General features: G+C 38.1%; 1 protein-coding gene across 2 annotated transcripts in view; it reads left to right on the top strand.

Moving 5' to 3' along the window:
- Nucleotides 1-6,847: 6,847 nt before the first annotated feature.
- ATG5 (autophagy related 5) overlaps nt 6,848-24,388 on the top strand; it is a 130,058-nt gene continuing 112,517 nt past the window's right edge. The window contains exons 1-2 of one of the 2 annotated variants that reach the window (XM_060616291.3): nt 6,848-7,134; nt 15,682-15,847. In XM_060616291.3, the coding sequence (XP_060472274.1) occupies nt 15,740-15,847 (108 nt within the window). In that variant the 5' untranslated portion in view covers nt 6,848-7,134; nt 15,682-15,739. Of the gene's footprint in view, nt 7,135-15,681; nt 15,848-24,388 lie in introns of those variants that run through there. The other variant, XM_060616292.2, reaches the window with a different exon arrangement.

The raw sequence follows: 24,388 nt of genomic DNA, 5'->3' as shown, positions 1-24,388 counted from the left end.
CCATCTTGTAATTCTTTTTTTAAACAAGGGGGCCTCATTTTGATCTTGCACTGGACATTGCAAATTATGTAACTAATCCTGGTTAAATCATTTTGTCTCTGACCACACGGGCAATAGCAGTACGATGTGGGATTTAAGAGCTCATGTCTCTGACTGCTCTTCTACACTAGTTTATGATCTAAGAACAAATAGAATGTGAAGGAGAGGAAATAGACTTGAAAGAGATTTTGTTTAGTACTGACAAGGTTTAGAAAGTGGGTTTTTTTCCTAATGAAAATAATTTTGTTGTGAGAATCTAAAAAGATTCGCAAGTTTTCACAAGATCTCTTGAGCTAACCAGAGGTTTCCTATTGGGAAACACTGTAACATCATTGAGGGTGCCCTTGACTGGCCCCACTGGCTAAGGAGCTCTGAGCTTCATGTCAGGTTGATTGTGACACCTGGTGACAGCAACATGTTATTGCAAGGATTTATTTTGCTGTTTCAAGAATCAGGCTGTGTGTGGGTTTTTTTGTTTTTTGTTTTTTGTTTTTTTGTTTTTTGTTTTTTGTTTTTTTACTTCCTCATAAGTTATACACTTCCCAGACTACTTTTCCTTCTGTAATCATTGAAAAATCGTATTTTAAAAACTGATTTACTTGTCTGAGTTATTAATAAGAGCTTTTTATGGAAAAATATTCATATGGGAACAGCCAAATAATCTAATTTAAAGATTGTTTTAGAATAATATTAGTTTACAGGATGAAAAATTAGAACACAGATATGTATGAATTATGAGTATAAATATGTATATATTCTACAAAGAATATTTGGCATATTGCTTTAATTCACTCCTGCAGAACTCATCTGTGTAGACAAGTAGATAGAGAGTTCTGAGTAACTGGAATCATACAGTCTTATAACACAATATTTTCAATAGAAATCTTCATTTTATCCATAGCGGTGATAGAATTACACACAGTAGTTATAGTTCACATGGTAGTCATAAGAAAACTGTCCCAAACTGTGATTTTAAAATATATTTTCATGAATGTATTTAAATTTGGGGGTCCCTGTAATGTTGTTCAAGAGTTTTTTTTTAATTATTTTACCATGCACATGACAATGTAGCCTCATGAAATAGTTGAATGAATGAAGACTTGACACAGTGCATGAAAGGCTATTGTTGGAGCAAAATGAGTCTATGTATCCAGCTCCTGGATAGATTTTAGAATGCCAGTGAAATAGATACAAATGGAATTCCCAGGATTGTTGAACACTGCAGGTCTTGAAATATTTGGATCCTCCAAATGCTTTCTCACTTCATAAGATAAGACATATGTATATCTCCCAACTTTCAAACGTATCTTTAGAATTGATTAAAAGTAAAATCTTAAAGCCATAAATATGATCATAATCACAATTAAATGTATGTTAAATTCTTCAGTGTAACATATTTTGTACTGGTCATTTAATTTTTTATTCAGCAACATTAATATCTATATGCAAAACTTGAGGTAGGCAGTGCCTTAGAAATATGACGAGCTATATAGGAGGATAAGCTCCAGTGCTTCCAGTGTCCGGGTAGGTAATCTAATGTCCACACAAGTGAGAGTGTGGAGACAATGGCGACGTGGGGAGGGCATGCCCAGCCCAAAAGGGGCCAGCTACTGCTCCACTCCAGCTCATGGTTGCCGTGTGTCAATGTGGGCCCACAATTGTCAGGTGCCAGCATAAGCCAGAAGGCCAAATTGTTTGGTAAAAACTGTTATCATTAAATTTTTTTAGGGTTTTAAAAACATTTTAAGGGACAAAGAGAATGTATCTGCCACTATGGCTAACTGACAACGACTAATTTGATCATGTATAACTCTTAGGTTCTTTTCCCTAGATAACCGTAGCCACCAGAGAAGCTGAGGCGGATAAGGATTAATTACTTTCCCAGAATCTGGATGTGATATTATAATGTAAGCCAGTCTTAGACCAAGTTCCTTTGTTCATGCAGACATTTATTAAACAAAATAGTACCTATAACCTGCTCTATAAGGTTGATGAGATCCCAACTCTCTGCCCTTTAAAGATGCTCTCATATCTCCTTGCAAGAAAGGTTCTCTTAAGGCAGGTATAACACCATTCCTGAGGTGGAATTCTATAACTTTTATAGAAGACATAAGAAAATTTATGGATCAAGCTTTAGGCTTCATGGATTTCTACAGTCTGTTCATCCAAGAGTGGTAAGAATCTCTAAAATATTTTAGTCCATCTACATATCTTAAGTACTGCTAATTTCATAAAGATCCCACTTCTAACATTTATCATACCTTTGAACGAGCCAGAAATAAAAACCCAACTCTGACATTCACTATGCTAGCAAACCATGAGATGTTGATCAACATAGTGACAACAGACATCCTTGCGATACTTGCTTCTGGAGTGTGGTCTTTCCCATGTTGGTACCTGACCACCTCCGGAGCATGGAATTCTCAGTTTGGGCAATTAGAATTGAAACTTAACCTAGCACATGCATCTCGTCACAGTATGTATGCTAAGGTGAGAGTACATTCTAGCATCAAACCAGTGATCCAGTTCCAGCCTCTGGAACTCTGGTTTGTAGTCCTTCACATATAGGAGCTCATCCCTGCTTTCTAGGAGTTTCCATTCTAGAATCATTTGAGAGGAGTTATTTGAGTAAGGATAAAAACAGAAGAACAGAAATATGGTTGTGTTCTGGGAATACACTAGAGAGTGCGTAGTCAGATGGAGGAAGCAATGACACATTCCCCACACAGATCAGAAAACTGGCACAGAGACAGGATATGGCAGTGGTGGAGACCCTTACTGCCTGGTGACTGGGGGACACCCAATCTGCTGACAGCAGGGTGCCTTCATCACTTTCAACTTTCCTTGCTAATAATTTTGAAATTGGTAAAGTAATAAAGGAAACCACTTCTCTCTACTTAAACTCTAAGCTATGAGGAAGAATTTAGTTCCTCAGGTGACAGTGATGGGAATCATGGAAGAAAACCCATGTTCAGCTTAGTTTATTTCAACAAACATTTATTGAATGCCAGGCATCATGCTGTCATTAAGGATGCACGAAAAGATTGAGGAAAGTATGAAGAGCATCTAACCCAGATTGGGTGGACCCAGGAAAACTTTCTCTTCTTTTAATGTTTATTTAGTTATTTTTGAGACCGGGGTGGGAGGAGGGGCAGAAAGGGAGAAAGGAGAGAGAGGGAGAGAGAGAGAGAATCCCAAGTAGTGCACTGCCAGCACAGAGCCCAATACAAGGCTCGAGCTCAAGAAACGTGAGATCAAATCAAGTCAGATACTTAATTGACTGAGCCACCCAGGTGCGCCTCCAACTCCCCCACCGATCAGGAAACTTTCTAACACCTGAACAGAATGTTGGGGAATGAGTAGTGTATGGTAAATGGGGGAGAAGGGATCTGGGGGATAGAATTTTAGGGAAGAAGGGTCTGGTGGAGGATATCATTTCAGGCAGCAGGACAGAGGGATCAATGACACAGAAGCATGACATAGCCTGAGTGCACAGAACTGCAAAATGTTTGATACTATTAAAGTTTGAAGTGCAAGACAGGGAGTACTGGGAAAGGAAGGAAGGAACCAACTGATCACACTAAGAAACCAGGAATTCGCCCAGAAGGAATCGTTAAAATGTTTAAGTATTAGAGTGATGTGGTTAGAGTGCATAATAGTATATGGTAGTGCTCCTTTATCCGCAGTTTCAATTTTCAGTTTTGGTTACCAGCGGTCAGTTGAGGTCGGGAAGCAGATGATTCTCCTTCTGACATATTGTCAGAAGAAGGTCATCATAGGCCTAATATTACATCACAATGCCTGTGTCATTCACCTCACTTCGTCTTGCCACGTAGGCATTTTGTCATTTCATTTGTCATCATTATGAGAAGGGTGAGTGCACTACTGTATGTTGAGAGAGACCACATTCACGTAACTTTTATTACAGTATGTTATAATTGTTCAATTTTATTATTAGTTATTGTTATTAATCTCTTACTGTGCCTAATTTATAAGTGAGACTTTATCATAGGTATGTATGTATAGGAAAAAACATAATATATATGAGACTTAGTACTATCTGTGGTTTCAGGTATCTGTGGGAGGGGTGGGTCTTGGAACGTAATCCCTGTGGATAAGTGGGGATGACTATAATCTACTCTGGTTGAAATCAAAGGCAAATACAGATGGAGCAAGGCTGGAATCAGGGAGACCAGTTAGGGATGTTGTCTTAATTGTTTAAGTAAAAAGCGATGAAGGATTTTAATAGGAGGAGAGCACATTTGAACATGGCTATAGACTGAAGAAAGAAACCAGAAGTGAGGGAAATTGGGGAAGCAGGTCAATTGGTTGGGGCACAGTCAGAGGAGCTAGAGCTGAAGTAGAAGAACTAAATTTGGCTTAACTAATTCATCCTCTGAAACTAGCAGGTTGAAGACAAAAGAGAGTAAATGAGACCTCTGAGCCAGAAATGGCATGTTAGAGTTCATGGGGATAGTAGAGACAACTTAGAGTTTAGGAAAGCAAATTTAAGTAAATTTAGAGCAAAGAAATTTGTGATCCCATGGCTTTGAATCTTACAAGTTATGAGGCATACAAAAATAAAAACCAGACTTTACATGTGCAGACTATTATAGTGAGAAGAAAAGAAAACATGTTATTAACAGAGACTTCACTGGAATCTCTCCTTTCAATCAATAATTTTGGAGGACTTTATAAACAAGTTGACACAATTCGAAACAGCTGCTTGAGAATCATCCAGAATGAGTTGAGGTTTGGGGGAAATGGTAAGGTCAGTCAAAAAGAGCTCTTTAAAAGTTTCTTCATAGAACAAAATTTTGAAAGATACAGTGCCGTTGACTGAGAGACAAGACATAATGTTAACCAATGGAAATGACAGGGAGCAAATATAGAATTCCTCTTATTTCCAAATTTTTGCTCAAGGAGAATAACCATGAGATGGGAAAGAGTACAACTATTTAATAGGGACAGTGACAACTGGACCAGATCCAGAAGAGTGGTATGTCATGTGAATAATGGCTGAAAGAATCGACAGTTGTTAGCTCAGGTGAGTTATGGAGCATGAGAGCTATCTTTTAATATCTGAAGTGCTATTAGAGCAGGGGTTAGATATTTCTATTGCAGTTTGTAGGCACAAGGTTGGGAAAGGACAAGGGGAGAAAAGAAGAAAACAGGGTCAATACTTAAAAGTTACCAGAAGCTGAATTTCAGCTCAATGTAATAACTTTCTTCCTATTTGGTTCTCTTCTTTCTTCCTATGTGGGTTCTTCCCCACATTTTATTAGAAAAAATTTCAAACATATAGCAAAATTGAAAGAATCTTACAGTGAATGCCTATACACTCACCACCTAGATTCTATTATTAACATTTTGCTGTACTTACTTGTATTATCACATATTTATCCATCTACCCATTCCTCTACCCATCCATAAATTCATCTAATATTTTGGATACATTTCAGAGTAAATTCCATACAATTTTGGCTACCATTGGGAAGGTGGGTGTTCTGTGAAAGGGAGGCATAGGCAAATGACCTCTAAAGTCTGAAGGAGCATTAAGACTGAAGAAAAAGGCCACAAGCCCAGCTTGATGAGAAATGGTTTATTAATGGATTTACTGACAGAAGTATGTCTTGTGTGGCTACAAGACCCCACCTCCTGTAAGACCTGCTTTTATAAACCTGGATTCCGGAGAGTATAGCATGATTAAACAAAAAGAAAGAATGTATGTGTGGAGAATATGCTCAAGAGGGCTTCAGGTCACAGAGTGGTCATCATGGTTGATTTGTCCAAGATGAAGTAAGTCTAGTTCACATGGTGGGACATCTCAATTCCAAGAGCTTTTTCACAAAAACTAATGGCTGACTACTGGGGATACTGTACAGGAGATTTCTGCATTAAGTAGGTGGAGTGGGCCAGACTATGGCTTCTAAATTTTTGGATTGTTATCCATACCAAGAAATGTATTTCATATTCCTACCCAGTGTATGCATAATGAAGTAAAAAAAAATTCAGGAAACAAGCATGCCAGTATTTTCTACTATATTTCATTTAAAAATGCCAGTCATGACACACTAAATTAGATGACCCACCAATGGGTTGTGACTCATCATTCGAAATCACTGGACTAGTCAATCTCCAAGATTGACACAGAAAGAATCCTGTGGCTACTACTAGGATTTCCCTAATCTTTCTAATGATCAGGAACCTATTTTGAGTCCCAGCACAGTATTTACCTAGCAGGTATGGCATGCATAATTACGAGAAAGATGTTAAATGCCCAATTAAATCTTATGGATAGATCAGATTCAAACGCTCTTTAGGAGTTTTTAAATTTTTTATTTTCACAAACAGAAAAAGTATAGATTTGGATAGAGGACTTCAGTACTCATGCGTTTTAGTCTTCCTCTGTTAACTACGGCTATTAATCCCTGTTGTGATTCCGCCGAAATTGAGAAGATCAAGAAGATCAAGTGAGAAAATAGATAAGAAAACACGTTGATAACCAACATTTTATTATTATTATTCTGCGAAGCCAGGAAAGGGGAATGCTGCGGTCAACCTCTATGAGGCAGGGTCTCAGTATTTTTGAAACTCTGTTTTTACAGTACTGTTACATTAGCCTCTCGAAATACCTAACCATGCAAAAGGCGTGAGCCTCCCCAAAAAGGGAGTTAGCTGTAAAGTTGCCAGAGGTTCGACCCCCAAGCCACACGCCCGGCTCCGTCTGCGCATGCTCTAGTGCAGCTCCCGCCTCCTCCCGGGGATGGGCGGAACGCGGAAGGTGGGGCACAGGCCACGTGGGTTCGGTGACGTCATCTCTGGGCGCCGAGGGTGACTGGACTTGCTGTGGGCTTCCAAGGCCCCGCGGCGCTGCGGGTTGTATTGGCAGGATACCGGTGGGCGGAAGTGCAGCAGAGATCGGCACCGACCTCCACGCCGCTGCCTTCTGCGGCTGCGCGGGCTCTTGGGACTCCAGGCTCCCGCGCCTCTGCGGGACAGTGTATCAAGCAGCCAGCGCCGCCGCCCTGCCAGAGCCCGGGATCCGAGCGTCTTCATCGGTGCAGGAAGCGGGAGAAGGAGCTGGCATTTCTGGTGAGTGTGAGTGTGAGTGTGCGTGTGCGTGTGTGTGTCTGTCTGTCTCCGTCTCCCTAGGGTGGGGAAATGCCCGGAGGAGAAGAGTTGGGGAGGTGCCAGGTAGGTGTGGTAAGAAGGAGGGGCGAGTGGTAGGCGAGAGGAGCGCTCCCCCGGGCGGCGGTGGCTGGTGAAGGTGGTTCCTCCGGGGTAGGTGGGGTTGGCCAGATGCCGCCTCCCGGGGACCTTGGGCAGGCCGGAGGGTGTAGCCTGTGTGATCTCTCTCCGGGAATCTGTCAGTTTCTTACTAAAGTAGGAAGCCTAGGGTCTTGTCGCAGGCTCTAGAGTTTATTTAGTTCAAGACGTGCATTTTTCGTGGAATAGTTTTTTAAATCATAATTATTTCACAGGCACTTTGATTCTGTCCTAATTTGGTGGGTATTTTCTCCAGTTTATCTTCTCGATGGCATTCGTTAAATCTCATTTTAATAATAATATTTAGTGCTAACGAAGTCGTTTTCTGTTGGCAAAGAACTTTCACATCCTTTATACTTTGGATTATTTTGAAATCCTACCTGAAGCTTGAGGAACGTAGGGAAACTGGATTGGTTCTAGTTTTTTCTGGTGAGACACAGCATGTCTTAAGCGACAGTCAGAACTCAAAGACTGTCAGACATCACTGAACTTCCAAGGCCTTCCAGAATCCACTTGATAAATCTCAAAGAGTCTTTTGGACTGGGTCCTTGGATTTGAACTTAATTGTTTGTGATTTGCATAGATGGATTTGTTGGCTGAATTTAGAATTTGAAAATAAAGATAGTGGGCTGAAGGTAGTAATTGAGGGGAATTTTATTTTATTTTTAGAGTTTTATGCTAGATTTGAGCATGTGCCGTGATCTTCAAAGGTATGCTGGTTAAAATTGGGGGAAAATGAGCAGAATGCTACTATCTGGCTCCGACTGTTTAGAATAATGTCCATACCTCAAGTGTAGGTTTGTTTTATTAATTTAACAACTACTGAGTGCCTCTTATGTGCCAGGCACTGAACAAAAACTAAATAAAACAATAAACAGTGAATAAAATAATAAAAACTCTTGCCATCATGAAGTTCACTTTGAGCATGTGAGGGGAAAGACATTAATATAAAAATTAATTTAAAAATATGTCAGGTGGTGAAAGTGCTAGAGAGAAAAAATAAAGTCATGAAGGAGAACAAGGACTGTTGATGGCCTGCGTAGGAAATTGCAGTGGTGGCTTTAGAAAACATGATATTTGAACAGAGACCTAAAAGTGATAAGGGTTTCATGTGGATGTAGTGAAATGAGGCATCAGACCTACTGCAAAGTCCCAAACGAACATACCAGCTAGTCTGGCTGGAACTGAGTGAGCAAAAAGGGAGAGGAGTAGATAATCAGGTCAGAATGGGTCCAGGTCATATACCACCTTGTAGGCCTTTGTAAGAACTTTAGTTTTTACTTTGGATGAGATGGTAGGGTTTGAGTAAAGGAGTAAATTGATCTGACTCATGTTTCGAGGGATCTTTCTGATTGCTATGTTGTCTGCAGCAAGGGCAAAAGTAGGCCATTTATCCAGGTGAAAGGTTAAGGTACCATGAATCAGTGTGGTAATAGTGCAGATGGTGAGAAATGGCCAGATTCTGGATTTGTGTCCCAGCTAGGGCAGTCAGGTATGAAGAAGGGTCAAGGATGACTCCAAGATTTATGGCCTTAGCAACTAAAGAATAGTTACCACTTAGTGATTTGGGGAAGACCACAGAGTAACAAGGGAGCTGAGGAAGGAAGGTCTGAAATCATTTTCTGTTTGGACATGCTAAATTTTCAAATGAAATGTCAATATTGTGTGGTATATATAAAACTAGAGTTCAGAAGAGAAGTCTGGGTTGAAGACATAAATGGGGGAGTTGTTATTGTAGAAATGATATTTAAAGCCATGGGAGATCTCCAAAGATGTAGTTCAAGGACTGAGTCCAGGTGCACTTCAACATTTGGAAGAAGTTGGAGAGATTTAGGAACTATTCCCCCATGGAATTGGGCCATTCATTCAAACCCTTGATAACCACTGATCCTTAGTAACAGGATAGAAGGAAATAGAAAGCCAGTTCATTAGTTGCAAGAGAGTGAGGAAGGAGATATGAAAATTAGAGGAGAGAGGGGATATGAAATGGTGCTCTAGGATGTGGGAGAATAAATGGACTAGAGAAATGTAGGAACACTGGCCAGTACTCAGGGCCTACTTTTGAGGTTAGTGTTCATGAATTTAAAAGGAGACCAGCCAGCATAGATTATTTTTAGATGTTTTCAAATTTACTACTAATAGTTATTTGATATTTTAAGTAATTTCTAGGTAGTTGGGGATTTTTTCAGCAGAATAGCTCCAGGTAATAGGTTAGCCTTTCTTGGTTTGTGGTGTGAAAGAGACTAATAATTGTACATTATACCTTTATCATATTGTGCTGTTTGCTAAATGTTGTTGGCTGGGCACCTGCTTTGTTCCAGGCTTTGAATTAGTTGCAGAGAATGCAGCAGTCAGGAAGTAGCCCCTGTCCTCCAGAGCTTACTTCTAGTAGATGTGTGATGGGTTGTAATTTGTGTGCTTCCAAAACATTGCCTTCCAGTTGGATGCATGGTGATGATAGTGTAGTGTATGTTTGAGAGGGGAAAATATTCTTGTAAAATAAGGAAGTTTGCTGAATTTAAAGTTTATTTATTTTGAGAGAGAGACACACACAGAATGGGCACGCATGCGGTGTGCGAGCGGGGAAGGGGCAGAAAGAGAGAGAGCAAGAGGGAGAGAATCCTAAGCAAGTTCCGCGCTGATGCAGGGCTCAGTCCCATGAACCTCGAGATCATGACCTAAGCAGAAATCCAGAGTCAGACGCCCAACCAACCGAGCCACCCAGGCACCCCTGCAATTTTCCGAATTTAAAGTGTGATTATACTGATTTGGAGAAGAGTTTAGCTGGAAAAGTTTCTTAAGTAGCTAGTATAACTTTCCAGTTTATGAATTTTCTATATTTTCCAATCATTTAATAAAAATTCCAGATTCTGCTATGTGCTAGTTATGCCAGTATTGAGGATTCAAAGTAAATATGACTCCATTTCTGCTGTTGGTGAACTCACAGTTCAATGTGGGGAGGGGCAAGAGGTGGATAAGATAAACATAACTGCAATGCATGGTTGTAACATGCTATTATAGAAGTAATTAGACGGGAGATTGCTTAGTGGAAAGCTTCTCGAAAAGCTGACGTTAAGCTGACTCTTAAAAGAGGATTGAGGGGGCACCTGGGTGGCTCAGCTGGTTAAGCGTCGGACTTCATCATGATCTCACAGTTAGTGAGTTCGAGCCCCGAATCGGGCTCTGTGCTGACAGCTCGGAGCTTGGACCCTGCTTTGGATTCTGTGTCTCCCTCTCTCTCTACCCTTTGCCCACTCAAACTCTGTCTTTCTCTCTCTCTCTCTCTCTCAAAAATAAACATTAAAAAAAATTAAAAAAAAAAAGAGGGTTGAGAATTGACCAAAGAGGAGCAAAGGAGTTTAAACTGTCTGGACAAGGACGCATGAAGAAACCATGTATTAAATGCATATGCCATTTATTGAGTGGTTACCAGGTACTAAACACCCAACAGCCCTGTGAAATTAAAATTATCTTCAATTTACAAATAGGTTCAAAGATGTTAGGTTTGTTATGCTAGGACACACAGCTTATAGCTGGAAGTCTGGGTGTAAACCCATGTCAGTCTGATTTCAAACCCCTTAACTATTTATCTGTATCGCCTGCTGTCAGCATTTAAATCTTCCCTGTCTTTGTTCTTTATCCCTCAGCCAGTTTTTCATCACCTTCTATTCATTCTTCCTTGGAAAGACTTCTTATCTGTCTCTTATCCGTCTACTACTATGAGTCTAGGCCAGGCACTCATTATTATATGCCTTAGTGCTGAAATTCCTTTCTGCCTACCCTCTCTCGGACGTGGGATCTCCTTTTGTGTACTACTAGGTAATTGTTTTTATTTCACTATTATCAAACCTTACAGGCTTTGTAGGTTGGATGAAATTGAGAACCCACAGTCTTCTGTTTGGTATGCTTCATGATCTAGTCTTATTTTACATTTACAGATTTGACATTAAAGGTATAATAATTGCTTTTATTTCCCAGCACTTACTATGTGTCCAGTACCATGTCAAACACTTTGTAGATGTTTTCCCCCCTAGAACAACCTGGTGAATTTTATAGATAAGGAAATGTGACTTGCCTAGGATCACAGGTGATACTAAAACATGTCTCAGTGTCAGCTCTTTCATTATCTACTACTCAAAGTTTCCTAAAAAATTGGTACACATATTGCTTTTGCACATTTTCTGCCTCTGTTGATGTTCTTTTGCCCTACTTGTAATATTTGTCTTTATTCTGTATTCTGTCTATGGAATATTCTACCCGTTCTGTATATATTCATTCTTCTATATTCTGTCCATTCTTCAAGTTCCATATCTTTTCAGTTCTCTGAACACTATAAGATATATTAATATTTTTCTTCTCCCTTTCTACCTTCCTCCATTATGAAAGCTTTCATAAAATAGCACTTAATTATAACTATGGGCATTTGGAATTGGAAGGCATGTTGGCAACTGGTATGACATAAATGAAAGAATATGAGATTGGAAATCAGAGATAAAAAATTTTTTTAATGTTTTAATTATTTTTGAGAGAGCAAAAGTGGTGGGGGGGGGCAGAGAGAGGGGGACAGAAGATCCAGATAAGGCTCTGTGCTTCTTCCCTATGTGAGGCTTGAACCTGTGAACCACAAGATCGTGACCTGAGCTGAAGTTGGATGCTCAGCCAACTGAGCCACCCGGGCGCCCCAAAAATCTTTAAGCCTGTAAGTATTGTAGTAGAGGAAAAGTAAAAGTGCAGTGAGGAAAGAGAGGTTTTACCTGAGTTATTCATAAAGGGTTATTTTGAGTTGGGTCCTAAAGGATATTTAAGTCAGAAGATAAGGTAGGGAAGGCTACTTTAGGGTCAGGAACCACCAGCGTGAGGAAAGCCATGGAAAAGATATGAAAGTGCATGGTATGTTTAGTAAATTAGGAGACAGCATCTTCTGGACAATGCCTGAGGTTTTAAAAAGTTGTTGTAATTGTTATTATCACTACCATCATCATCTTATATGCTCTCAGCACCTGCCACAGAGCTGGGCATATCAAATGATCAAATATTTATTGAGTCTGTATTGAGTGTTAATAGCAGTGTTCAATTCTGAGACATGCTCTTGTTCTGTAAATTATGATAGACACTTCATAGTACTATATTAGAGGCATTATTCTAAGTGCTTTACGTGTATCAATTTAATTATCATATGTGTTTTATGGGGTAAGTGCTGTTATTCACATTTTACGGATGAGAAGATGGAGACACAGAGAAGTTGGACTAACTTGAGGTCACAGAGTAAGTGATAAAGTGAATCCAGGCAATCTGACTCCATATTCTACATTTTGAATGTACTACTACCACATTGTAGTGCCTCTCAAGAGTTAAATTTTGATTTTTCTGCCTCTATTTTAAAAAGGATGATTGAGGGAAACCTAGGTGGCTCAGTTGGTTAAGATTCCGACTTCAGCTCAAATCATGAACTTGTGGTTCATGAGTTCGAGTCCCGCATTGGGCTCTGTGCTGACAGCTTAGAGCCTGGAGCCTGCTTCGGATTCTGTGTCTCCCTCTCTCTCTCTGACCCTCCCCAAGTCTCTCTCTCACTCTCTCTCTCCAAAAGTAAATAAACGTTAAAAAAATTTTGTTTGAATAAAAAGATGATTGAATATTCGCATCCTTTAGTTTTATCCATGTTATCAGCTAGTTTTTTGGCACATTTTTTAGTTAAGTGTATTTGCATGCTTATATAATTCATCATAGATGAATATTTATTAATATTGAAAGACTAACATTTTATGATTCTATAAATTTAGACCTATTCTGAGGCTGTTAGTTGCCTTATTTGAAGTTTTCAGTAAATCTGTTTAGAAGTTTCTATGGTTTGGAAAATTTGTATTGACTACCACATTATACTTCAGCTGCTTTGGCTCAGTTAGTTCTTCCCTTGAGGTCCTGCAAGGAATATATACATAAGAAACAATGGTATATGGGAAATAAGATGCTGATTGATCTTTGACCAGTTTTGTACCTAAAATCTTACCTCAGAACTTTGGTAAAGTCTTCTGTTTCAGTCCAGTTTACCAAAATTCTGCAGTTGAATTTTAGGTACAGAACCAGTAAAAGATAAGCCCATGCTTCTATCACTGTTGCGCAGAGTCTCCCAGAAACAAAGAGAAAAGAGAGACATTTGCCATTTCTTTCTGTTGTTCCTGACACATGAAGAAGCAGAAGAACATGACATGGGAAGAAATAGCAGCATGGTCAATGGCAGAGTAGAGGGGAGAGGAGGAAGCCATACCTAAATGCATGATATTTGTGCTTATGGTGACCCCTGCCTGTTAATAAACAAGGTTCAAATGGTGTCTTGGAATCTGACAAATCAGATTATTACTCGTTCTTGAGAGGACAGTGGCTGGAGAGAAGGGAAGTACTTGTAGAAATAGCCTTTCCTTAGGTGGCTGTACCCATTTTAATTTTTCATTTTCTTTTGAATTATACTGTCCACCTGTTTTTTCTGAGGCAGAAAAATTATCCAGTGTGACAATATTGGTAGTGACTTTCAACTTTGACATTGTATTTAAATGGTTTTAAAATCTTTTAGGAAAGTAGCTCTTTGCCTCATTTTTTTTGTAGGCAAGAGAGGAATTGAAGTTGTAGCTAATGGTTAATTGGGTGTATCATGGTTACAGAAACCACTGCTTATCACCTTGTATTAGATTCAACTTTAGATTTACTTATTTGCCATCACTTAGATCTCGTTATTTCCTGTCACCAGTAAATTTATTCACAAAGAATGAAGTATTAATATAGTCAGGCGGTAGTGAGATGTTTTCTGTTTTCAGTGAGCTAATTGTATGTGATTTGTAAACTTGGGAATTTTCTGCAGAGAAACTCAGTGTATTGTTTGAATTTGAAGCCTATCAGGGTAGAATTATATGAAGTGTGAATGCTTGTATCATTTGCTTAAAATGGTGACTTTTATGGATATATGTCAGTAAAAATTAAAACATTGTTATATGTTGGAAAGAGCACTAGACTCGTTCAATAACTGTGACCAGAGTTGTTCTCCTGGTTTCACTGTTACTTAGTGGTCTTGTAATGTTTATGCTGGTTTGACTGTTATTTAGTGCTCTTGTAAGGTTGGACAGAGTTTTTCACCTCTTTCAGTTTATTTACCTGTAGATAACATTGCATCCATTTGACCTCCAAGGCACATCTAAGTATAGTGATACAAGATTCAGAACTCTACTTGAGGTTTTCTGTCTTTGACTAATAAATTATGGCAGTCTTGATGTACTTGGTGTTGGTCAGTGGATGAGAAAAGAGAGAAAAAGCTCCTTGAATAATAGTTCAGTGTTAGTAATTGGTATTTGGCTAAATTAATATGGTTATTTTAAATGTCTCCAAAGGATATGCCAACCTACGAAAGATAGGATATATATAAATAAATATATGAATACAAGGATATTGAGTCTCATTACTCAGGTACCAACAGGATCGATTCTGCATTTACTCATATGGTATATTGTATTGTTACCTAGTTGTGGAATATTAGTGCTGGAAGACACTTGGATATTACATAGGTCAAAAGCCATGTTCCTCTGTCATACCCAGACTATTTCAGTGTGTGGTTTTAGTGCTATATGTGTGGTATAGGGAATATTTTAAGTTCAGAGTAGAAGCATTTACTACTGATTGGGGCAGAGGATTGTGAGCTGGGTTTGCAGAGTGGGTAGGATTTGAACAGGTGAGAGATGAACATATTTGTCAGGGGGAATAGTAGAGAACAAGGTATTTAAGTTGCCAGTCTTGCTAGAGGGTTTGTAAAAAGAAATGTAATGAGTAAGATTGGAAATATTGGTGGAATCAAACCATGGACACGATGAAATTTAGAATAGAAATAGGTCTGTACAAACTTTTTTTTTTTTTTTTTTTTCAGGGTGAGAGAGACTTTTTTTTCCCCAGGAAGAGTGAACTATCTGGACAGAGTAGGAGAAGTTGAATATATTAGGTGGGGCAAGGATAATTGTGGGGGTAATAGTTTAGAGTTGGACTATAAGAGACCATAAGATAGGGGAAGACTTCACTTTAGATGAGCAATAGACTCTCCTGGGACTTGAGAGAATGATACAAGTATAGCTTCACTTTGGCTGTGGTTCATTAGTTGCATAAGTTAGCATACATAATTGTGAACTGCTCACTTCTCTGATCCTTTTAAATAAATAATAGCTCTGCATTTAGAATTTGGTGTACTGATTTTGCATTCATTCTTAAGAATGCTGATCGCACAAGTTTTTTGAAATGAAAAATCTTTATGGCATTCAGTTTTTTCCTAGAATCTTTGTTTTAGAGCAGGTTCATTTATCTTTGCAAGGATCTGACTAATGCTCTTCATTTTATTTTCAGTGTGGCTTTGGGTGAAAAAAGAATTTAGCCTATATGCACTGCTTTACCCACTGGAAGAATGACAGATGACAAAGATGTGCTTCGAGATGTATGGTTTGGGCGAATTCCAACTTGCTTCACCCTGTATCAGGATGAGATAACTGAACGGGAGGCAGAACCATATTATGTAAGTATGTTGATGGTAGAAAATGGGATATCTAACTTTGTCCATTTTTGTAAATAAACTCTAAGAACCTAACGGCTGTTATCCAACATTTTATATACAATTAGTACTTATTATGGAAAAAAATGAGAAAACACAGATCAACAAAGGGAAGGAAATAAAAAATTACCTCTAATCCTACTATCCAGAGGGAGGAAAAATCGCTGTTGATGTGTTGCTGTGGGACCTTCCTGACATTCTTTTTTCATGAATATATATGTATATAATTTGTGATAATGGAATCGTAAGTTATGTGCTATAGGAGTTATTTTGAAAATAATAGGTTCAGATTTGATTCTTCTGTATTTAAGTGGCTCCAAGCAACTATCAAATTCTTTTTTATAGCTCAGTGAATATATAATGTGTGTTTTTATCTGTTGATAAGCTAATATGTATTATATAAAACATATTATTTAATAACAGATTACTGTATGTAGACTTGTAGGTTTGAATTAGTGTCATTATCTGTTCTAAAAAAACAGTATCAAGTGTCTTCTGATTTTGGCCTGCTTTTTTTCCTTCTCTAAGCGCATGTATAATCCAAACATATGTATCTGTCAGTCAGAGATAATAATACTTTGCCTTTTTACAGAGTATTCAGGCCCTAAACAGCAAAGACGTTCTCAGTTGTCATTATTTTCGTTTTGTCGCAGATAGACAGAATATTGTGTACCTAGGGGGATCTGGAAAAGTGGAAATGTATTTGTGGTGTTGGACTTTCTTGTTTCACATGAGTAAAGCTTGCCCTTTGCTTTGTTTCTTGTCTGTGTGAGAGGTAGCACTGCTCCATAGCCTGCTCTAGCCATGGGAAGTCAGGCTGGTGGAGGAAGCCACTTAAGGAGCCAGCTCATTCACTATTTGGGTACAGGAGCGGTGTCATTTGCCTTTGTGTCTCCTCAGCATCTGGCATAGGTCATGCAAGTAGTGGTCACTCAGTGCGTGAAAACCTCATGCATTTATGTTGGGATTTTGTTTTATATTTCTCTGTGGGTTTTCTCACTGAATATAATTTCAGAGAAATCAGGCAGCTTTTTGTTACTAGTACTCAGCTTATCATAACTGAATATATGCATTTAAGTCATTTTAACTTTGGAAATCTTAACAGTTTTCCTTTCTGCCTTTAGAAGAACTTCCATAGTAAAAAAACAAAATGTGGTCACAGTTTATTTTTGGAAGAATTTCACTTGTTAGATGTATTTTTTTTTTTTTTTGCTTCTTCTGTGATATGGGTTAGGATATCACTTATGTTTTATTTCCAAATTAGTTTCTGTTATTTTAATTCAAGCTCTTCACCTTAGGCAGCTTTCTAATAGTATCTAAACAAAGGAGTGTGTGTCTCATTGGTCAAAGTGGCAAAAATGAGAAGTGTAATTTCAGTCTGTTTACTTTGAAATCAGAATATGATGGTTGACAGCATTCTGCAGTTAAAAAAATCTAAAGACTACAGTATTTCTCCTTCTTTGTATATGAATCTGTTAAAGATGAAAAGATTGTTGTGAGAGTAGAGTGTAAGTTGTTTTCCAACAGTTTCTAATTGAATTGAAAATGGCAGCAAGTATTGGGGATATCTGTAGGAGGAAGAAAATTGTTTTGTCTAATTGATAATTGTTCTTTTTTAATGTATTTTGCCCTAATTTTTCACCCAAAAGAAACTCATGTAGTAATTATGATTATGTTTTTGAAAAGTGTTGGTTGACAGGCATATATACATTTTAAACAAAAACTACAGTTGAAAATCATGTAGCATAATGTAGATTTTGCTCTTTAAATACATACATACTTAAGCATAAGTTAATACATATGGGAAGAAAATATACAAAAACATGGTTAGTCTTAGAATTATAGGTAAGAATGGCAGTGACAGTATGGTTTTAGTTCACGTGTTGTGGTTGTAAATTAAGCTTGAATATTTTTAATTGCTTTGGTTTATAATAATGATAACATTTTAAAGATCCTGGATAAAATGAGGTAAAAATACATAGCCTGAGGGCCAGTATACCTCTTTCCTAGACATTCTCAAAACTCAGGTGAGTGATATAACAGGATTGTTAGCATGGCCTGAAAAGTCCACTCATGTTGAAGTGGATGTGTGATAAGGATAGGTGAATGGGAATATACTTTGTTTTGTTTTGTTTTGTTTTATTATTTTTTTAAAGATTTTATTTTTAAGTAATCCCTATACCCAGTGTAGGTCTTGAACTACAACCCTGAGATCAAGAGTCGCATGCTCCATGGACTGAGCCAGCCAGGCATCCCTACACTTTTCTTTTTATAACATTCATTCCTTATTTCTTAGAAACTAGATTTTAAATTATCTATTTCTACCACATTTATAAACTAAATTATTATTCAAAGAGTCTTTGCCATTGGAAAAGAATATTAATGTTAAATATATTCCTGTTTATTTCTGCATTTTGATTTATTACCTCTGCATAAATCTCCTTTCAGCCTACATCCCATATCTATGTCAGAGAATTATATATTTTGCAGGGAATATAAGGAAGGAAATTTGTTGGAAACTAGGCAGTCTTTCATTCTGTTGTTGCTGTTGTATTCATTTAAACTGTTGCTTTTCGTTTAGATTAATATGAAAACATAATACTAATTTGCGTTCATATTTTGTGACTTGTTACAAAAATCATGCAATTAGGCATATGGTCATAAATCTGAGTGGACTGTAAACATTACAGAGCAGTCCTTATATGTTTCCTTAGTAAGCTTTCTCTATTCTTCTCCTCTATTTCTCTGAGGCCTGACCTTATTTTTCACTCTTAAGAGGTGACCTCACTTCTTGATTTCTTAACCTTCTGTCACCAACTCTCCTAAACATATCTGCATTCACACATACTGACTTCTCCTTCTTGTTTTAATGGAAGAGGTGTTCTTCCTCCTAGGCAAGCCCTAGCCTTCTATCTGCTCTGGATCCCATCTGTAGTCTTCTCAGGAAGCTGGTGGTTTCTGATATTCTCCTACCTCTACCCCTGCCTTCTCTCTTTATTTTACTTTCAACTTCTACCTACTAGCTCCTTTTTTTGCAGCATTTATATTATGTTAAATCCTTCCTATCCTGAAACCACCTTCTGTTGACCCCATCTCTCTTTCAACCTTTTGCTTTCCCTTCACAAGCAGACTTAGGAAAAAGGTGGTCTGTACTCATTGTCTCCTTCCCACCTTCCACTTATCTTACTGTAATCACATTTTCGCACTACTACAACAGAATTGTTCTTGATAAAGTCACTGATGCCATCTTTTTTGTCAAACCTAGAGTCTGTTTTTGAATTTTCATTTGCTTGATCTCTCAGTGGTGTTTGCTATTGATTTGGATGTTTTCTCCACTTTGTGACATTGTTCTCTCTTGCTGTGCAGTGCCTCATAATCCTGGTTTTGCTTCTACTATTCTGGTTTGTTTTTGTTTTTTTTTTTTTGGTCTCCTTTGCCAGATCTTTCTCCTTTGCTTCTTCCTTAATGTTGGCATACCTTGGAACTTTTCTTTTTTTTCCCCCTCCACTTCACTCTTTCCCCCCTGGAGCCACCATTTTAATCTCTTGTTGAGTATTTTCATCTTGACAACTCCCAAGATTTTTCTCCTCTGAGTTCTGTCCCTATATGTCTGTCTGCTGTATATCCTCACTGAGATGTCTTGAAGACACTCAAACTTCGAGTGTTTGAAACTGGACTCATCATCATTTCTTCCAGATAGCCTGGTCATCTGCCGTACTCCCTTCCTATTTGTGCAAGTAGATCTGTCACCCAGCTAATTAATTATTCTCACCAGTAATTAAGAAAGGACTCATCCTTTGTTGCTTCATTCTCTCATATCCCTGACATTCAGTTAGTAACTTAATCCTCTGATTTTACATCTCAAATATCTCTGAAATTTAGCCAGTTTCTTCCATACCCATTGCTACAGCCTAGTTGGGACTACAATTTATTTTTTTTTTTCTTTTTTAAGTTTATTTAAATTCCAGTTAGTTAACATATAGTATAATATTAGCTTCAGTAGTAGAATTTTGTGATGCATCACTTAACATACTACACCCAGTACTCATCACAAGTGCCCTGCTTAATCCCCATCACCCAGTTAACCCATCCCCCCTGTCCACTCTCCCTCCAGCAACCCTCAGTTTGTTCTCTACAGTTAAGAGTCTGTTTTATGATTTGCCTCTCTCTTTTTTCCCCTCATGTTCATCTGTTTCATTTCTTAAATTCCACATAATGAGTGAAATCATATGCTATTTGTCTTTTTCTGATGGACTTATTTCGCTTAGCATAATACATTCAAGCTCAATTCACGTTGTTGCAGACGGCTAGTTTCATTCTTTTTTGTGGCCGAGTAATAGTCCATTGTGTATGTATACCACATCTTTTTTATCTAGTCATCAGTTGATAGACATTTGGATTCTTTACATACTTTGCTATTATTGATAGCGCTGCTGTAGATATCAGGGTGCATGTGTCCCTTCGAATCAGTATTTTTGTAACTTTTGGGTAAATACCTGGTAGTGCAATTGCTGGGTTGCAGGGTAGTTCTATTTTTAACTTTTTGAGGACCCTCCATACTGTTTTCCAGAGTGGCTGTACCAGTTTGCATTTCCACCAACAGTGTAAGTGTATTCTCCTTTTTCTGCATTCTTGCCAACACTTGTTGTTTCCTGTGTTGTTAATTTTACCTATTCTGACAGATGTGAGGTGATCTCTTATTGTAGTTTTGATTTGTATTTCCCTGATGATGTGATGTTGAGCATCTTTTCATGTGTCTGTTGGCCATCTGGATGTCTTCTTTGAAAAAATGTCTATTCATTTTTTCTGTACATTTTTTAAGTAGGTTATTTGTATTTTGGGTATTGAGTTTGATGAGTTTGTTATAGATTTTGGATACTAACCCTTTATCAGTTACGTCATTTGCAAATATCTTTTCGCATTCCAAAGGTTGCCTCTTAGTCTTGTTGTTTCCTTCACTGTACAGAAGCTTTTTATTTTGATGAATGAAGTCCCAAAAGTTTATTTTTGCTTTTGTTTCCCTTACCTCAGGAGACGTATCTAGTAAGAATTTGCTATGGCTGACATCAGAGAGGTTGCTGCCTGTGTTCTCTAGGATTTTGATGGTTTCTTGTCTCACGTTTAGGTCTTTCATTCATTTTGATAATGAGTTTTTAAAAAATGGTTATTTATTTATTTTTGAGAGAGAGAGTGCACAAGCAGGGGAGGGGCAGAGAGAGAGGGAGACACAGAATCCGAAGCAAGGCTCCAGGCTCTGAGCTGTCAGTGCAGAGCCCAACGCGGGGCTCGAACTCAAGAACCATGAATTCATGAGTCAAGCTGAAGTTGGACGCTTAACCTTAGACTGAGCCACCCAGGTGCCCCTTTCATTCATTTTGAATTTATTTTCATGTGTGGTGTAAGAAAGTGGTCCAGTTTCATCCTTCTGCATGTCACTACCCAGTTTTCTCTGCACCATTTGGTGAAGAGACAGTCTTTTTTTCCCATTGTATATTCTTTCCTGCTTCTAAAAGATTAGTTGACCCTATAGTTGTGGGTCCGTTTCTGGTTTTTCTATTCTGTTCCACTGATCTGTGAGTCTGTTTTGGTGCCAATGATGTACCGTCTTGATCACTATTGCTTTGTAATATAAGTTGAAGTCTGGAATCATGATGCCTCTGGCTTTTATTTTCTTTTTCAAGATTGCTTTGGCTATTCTGGGTCTTTTGTGGTTCCATTTAAATTTTAGGATTGTTCTAGCTCTGTGAAAAATGTGGTGGTATTTTGATAGGGATTGCATTAAATGTGTAGATTGCTTTGGGTAGTATAGACATTTTAACAGTGTTCTTCCATTCCATGAGCTTGGGATGCTTTTCCATTTCTTTTTGTCTTCAATTTCTTTCACAAGTGTTCTATAGTTTTCACAGTACAGATCTTTTACCTCTGGTTAGATTTATTCCTAGGTGTCTTGTGGTTTTTGATGCAGTTGCAAATGGGATCGATTCCTTGATTTCTCTTTCTGCTGCTTCATTATTGGTGTATAGAAAAGCCACAGATTTCTGTACGTTGATTTTATATACTGCGACTTCACTGAATTCGTGTATCAGTTCTAGCAATTTTTTGGTGGAGTCTTTCAGGTTTTTACATAGAGTATCATGTTGTCTGCAAATAGTGAAAGTTTGATTTCTTCCTTAATGGTTTGGATGCCTTTTATTTCTTTTTGTTTTCTGATTGCTGAGGCTAAGACTTCAAGGACTGTGTTAAATAACAATTGTGAGAGTGGACATCCCTGTCTAGTTCCTGACTGTAGAGGAAAAGCTCTCAGTTTTTCTCCATTGAGGATGATATTAGCTGTGGGTTTTTCATATATGGCCTTTATGATGTTGAGATATGTTCCCTATATCTCTACTTTGTTGAGGATTTTTATTAAGAATGGTTGCTGTCCTTTGTCAGATGCTTTTTCTGCATCTAAGGAGAAGATCGTGTGGTTCTTACCCTTTCTTTTATTAATGTGATGTATCACGATTGATTTGTGAATATCGAACCACCCTTGCAGCCCAGGAATAAATCCCATTCGATTATGGTGAGTGATTCTTTTAATGTACTGTTGGATTCGATTTGTTGAGAACAGACCGCCATTTAAAAACTGATGGGATTTGATAATACTAATTTCCCTGTTTCATTCTTGCCCTCTTTCCATTTTTCAGTTTTTAGTTGGAATAAAACCTTTAGTAGCCTTTCCTCATCTTAAGATCCTTCCTGTAGTTTGTCTGGTCCCTTCCTTATTCAGTACTCTGCTGTCTCAACCCTCTCTATTCCTGTCATATTCAACTTCTTATGGTTCCTCCAGCGTGCCAATCTTTGTCTTCTCATATACACTTTATGGCTTCTTGTATTTCCTCTGTCTGGAATAAGCAGCAGTATCTCCTACTCCTACTCACAGCCAAACATTCACAGCACTCATGTTTGGTTCACTCCTGTTTACCTTCTGGCTGTTGCCTAAACATAGTTTCCTGTCATGGCTTCCCATAAGCCCCTAGATGAGGTTAAATTCCTTTGCTACTTTGTCTTTCCTTCCTCCTTGCATTCATCACATTAGTAATTTTGTTTTTGCTGACCATCTATCTAGCCTGTTAGTGCTGTGGGAGGAACTCTTGTCTCATTCAGTGCTCTCTCTTCATTGTCTGGTGTGATGCCTCATGCATTGAAATGGAACAGAATTCTAGTATATTTTAATTCTACTTTTGTTCTAGGTAAATAAGCCTCTAATTTTATAATTGAAAATTGTTGGACAAAATAGGATTTGGCACAAATAAATAATATTGCAACTACCTTTTTCAAAAACATAAGTAATCTGTACAGCTATTCCTGTACTCCTTGCAAGCTGTATAGAAAAAAAATGAATCACTTGTGTAATACTCACTGAGTACTTGATAGTGCTACTTGAGGAATAAGAGAATGGATTGATGCCATGTAGCTGACAGTTTCCCTAGAGAGGGATAATCCTTTTCATATTAAAAGAAGTGAACCTCAAAGACATTAATTAAAGTGAAATAAGCCAGACGTAAAAGGACAAATATTTTATGGTTCCACTTAGGCAAGGTACCTAGAATAGTCCAATTGAAAGAAACAAGTTAGGAAAGTGATTCCCAAGGGCCCGGGGAAGAGAAGAATAGGGGAGTTACTGTTTCATTGGTACAGAATTTGAGTTTGGGCTGATGAAAAATTCTTAAGATGGAGAGTGGTGATGGTTGCACAACAGTGTGAATGTATTTAATGCCAATGAACTGTACACTGAAAAATGGCTAAAATGGCAAATTTTATGCAAGATATATTTTACCACAATTAAAATAAAAGTAAACCAATGAAATACACCTAAGAAAATCAGTGAATGGTACAGTCTGGATATAGAAGACAGGATTATGTTATTTTACTGTGGTTTTTTTTTCTTCATTTTTTTAAATGTTTATTTTTGAAAAAGAGAGAGAGAGAGAGAGAGAGACACAGAGTACGAGTGCAGGAGGGGGAAAGAGAGAGGGAGACAGAGAACCTGAAGCAGGCTTCAGGTTTTGAGCTGTCAGCACAGAGCCCAACACGGGGCTCGAACCCGTGAACCGTGAGATCACGACCCGGGCCGAAGTTGGACGCTTAACCAACTAGTCACCCAGGCGCCCCTTTATTTTTACTTACTTAAATATTTACCAGATAAGTTGTATCTGTACTTCCTCTAATATAGCCATTCTCATATCTTAGTGTCATTTTTTAGTGCTGCTGTAGATATTTATACTAGTTACAGATTACTCCCACAGACCAATTTAGAAAAGAAGATTCCAAGTACATTTCGGTATAGATTCTGTCTTAAGAATGGGAATTCTTTATTAATTATCATTTTGGCTTTTTGTTACTTAACCTTTGGGATCTGTGTTTCATTCAGCAAATATATATAGTGTGCCTATTGTATAAAGCAGGCACTATTTTGGGCATTTGGAATGTAGCAGTGGACAGAACAAAAATCCCTGTATTATT

The sequence above is a fragment of the Panthera onca genome, chromosome B2 (assembly GCF_046562875.1).
Source record: "Panthera onca isolate mPanOnc1 chromosome B2, mPanOnc1 haplotype 2, whole genome shotgun sequence".
Classification (NCBI taxonomy): Eukaryota; Metazoa; Chordata; class Mammalia; order Carnivora; family Felidae; genus Panthera; species Panthera onca.
Note: the sequence above shows the minus strand (reverse complement) of the source record. Positions and strands in the feature narration are given on the sequence as shown.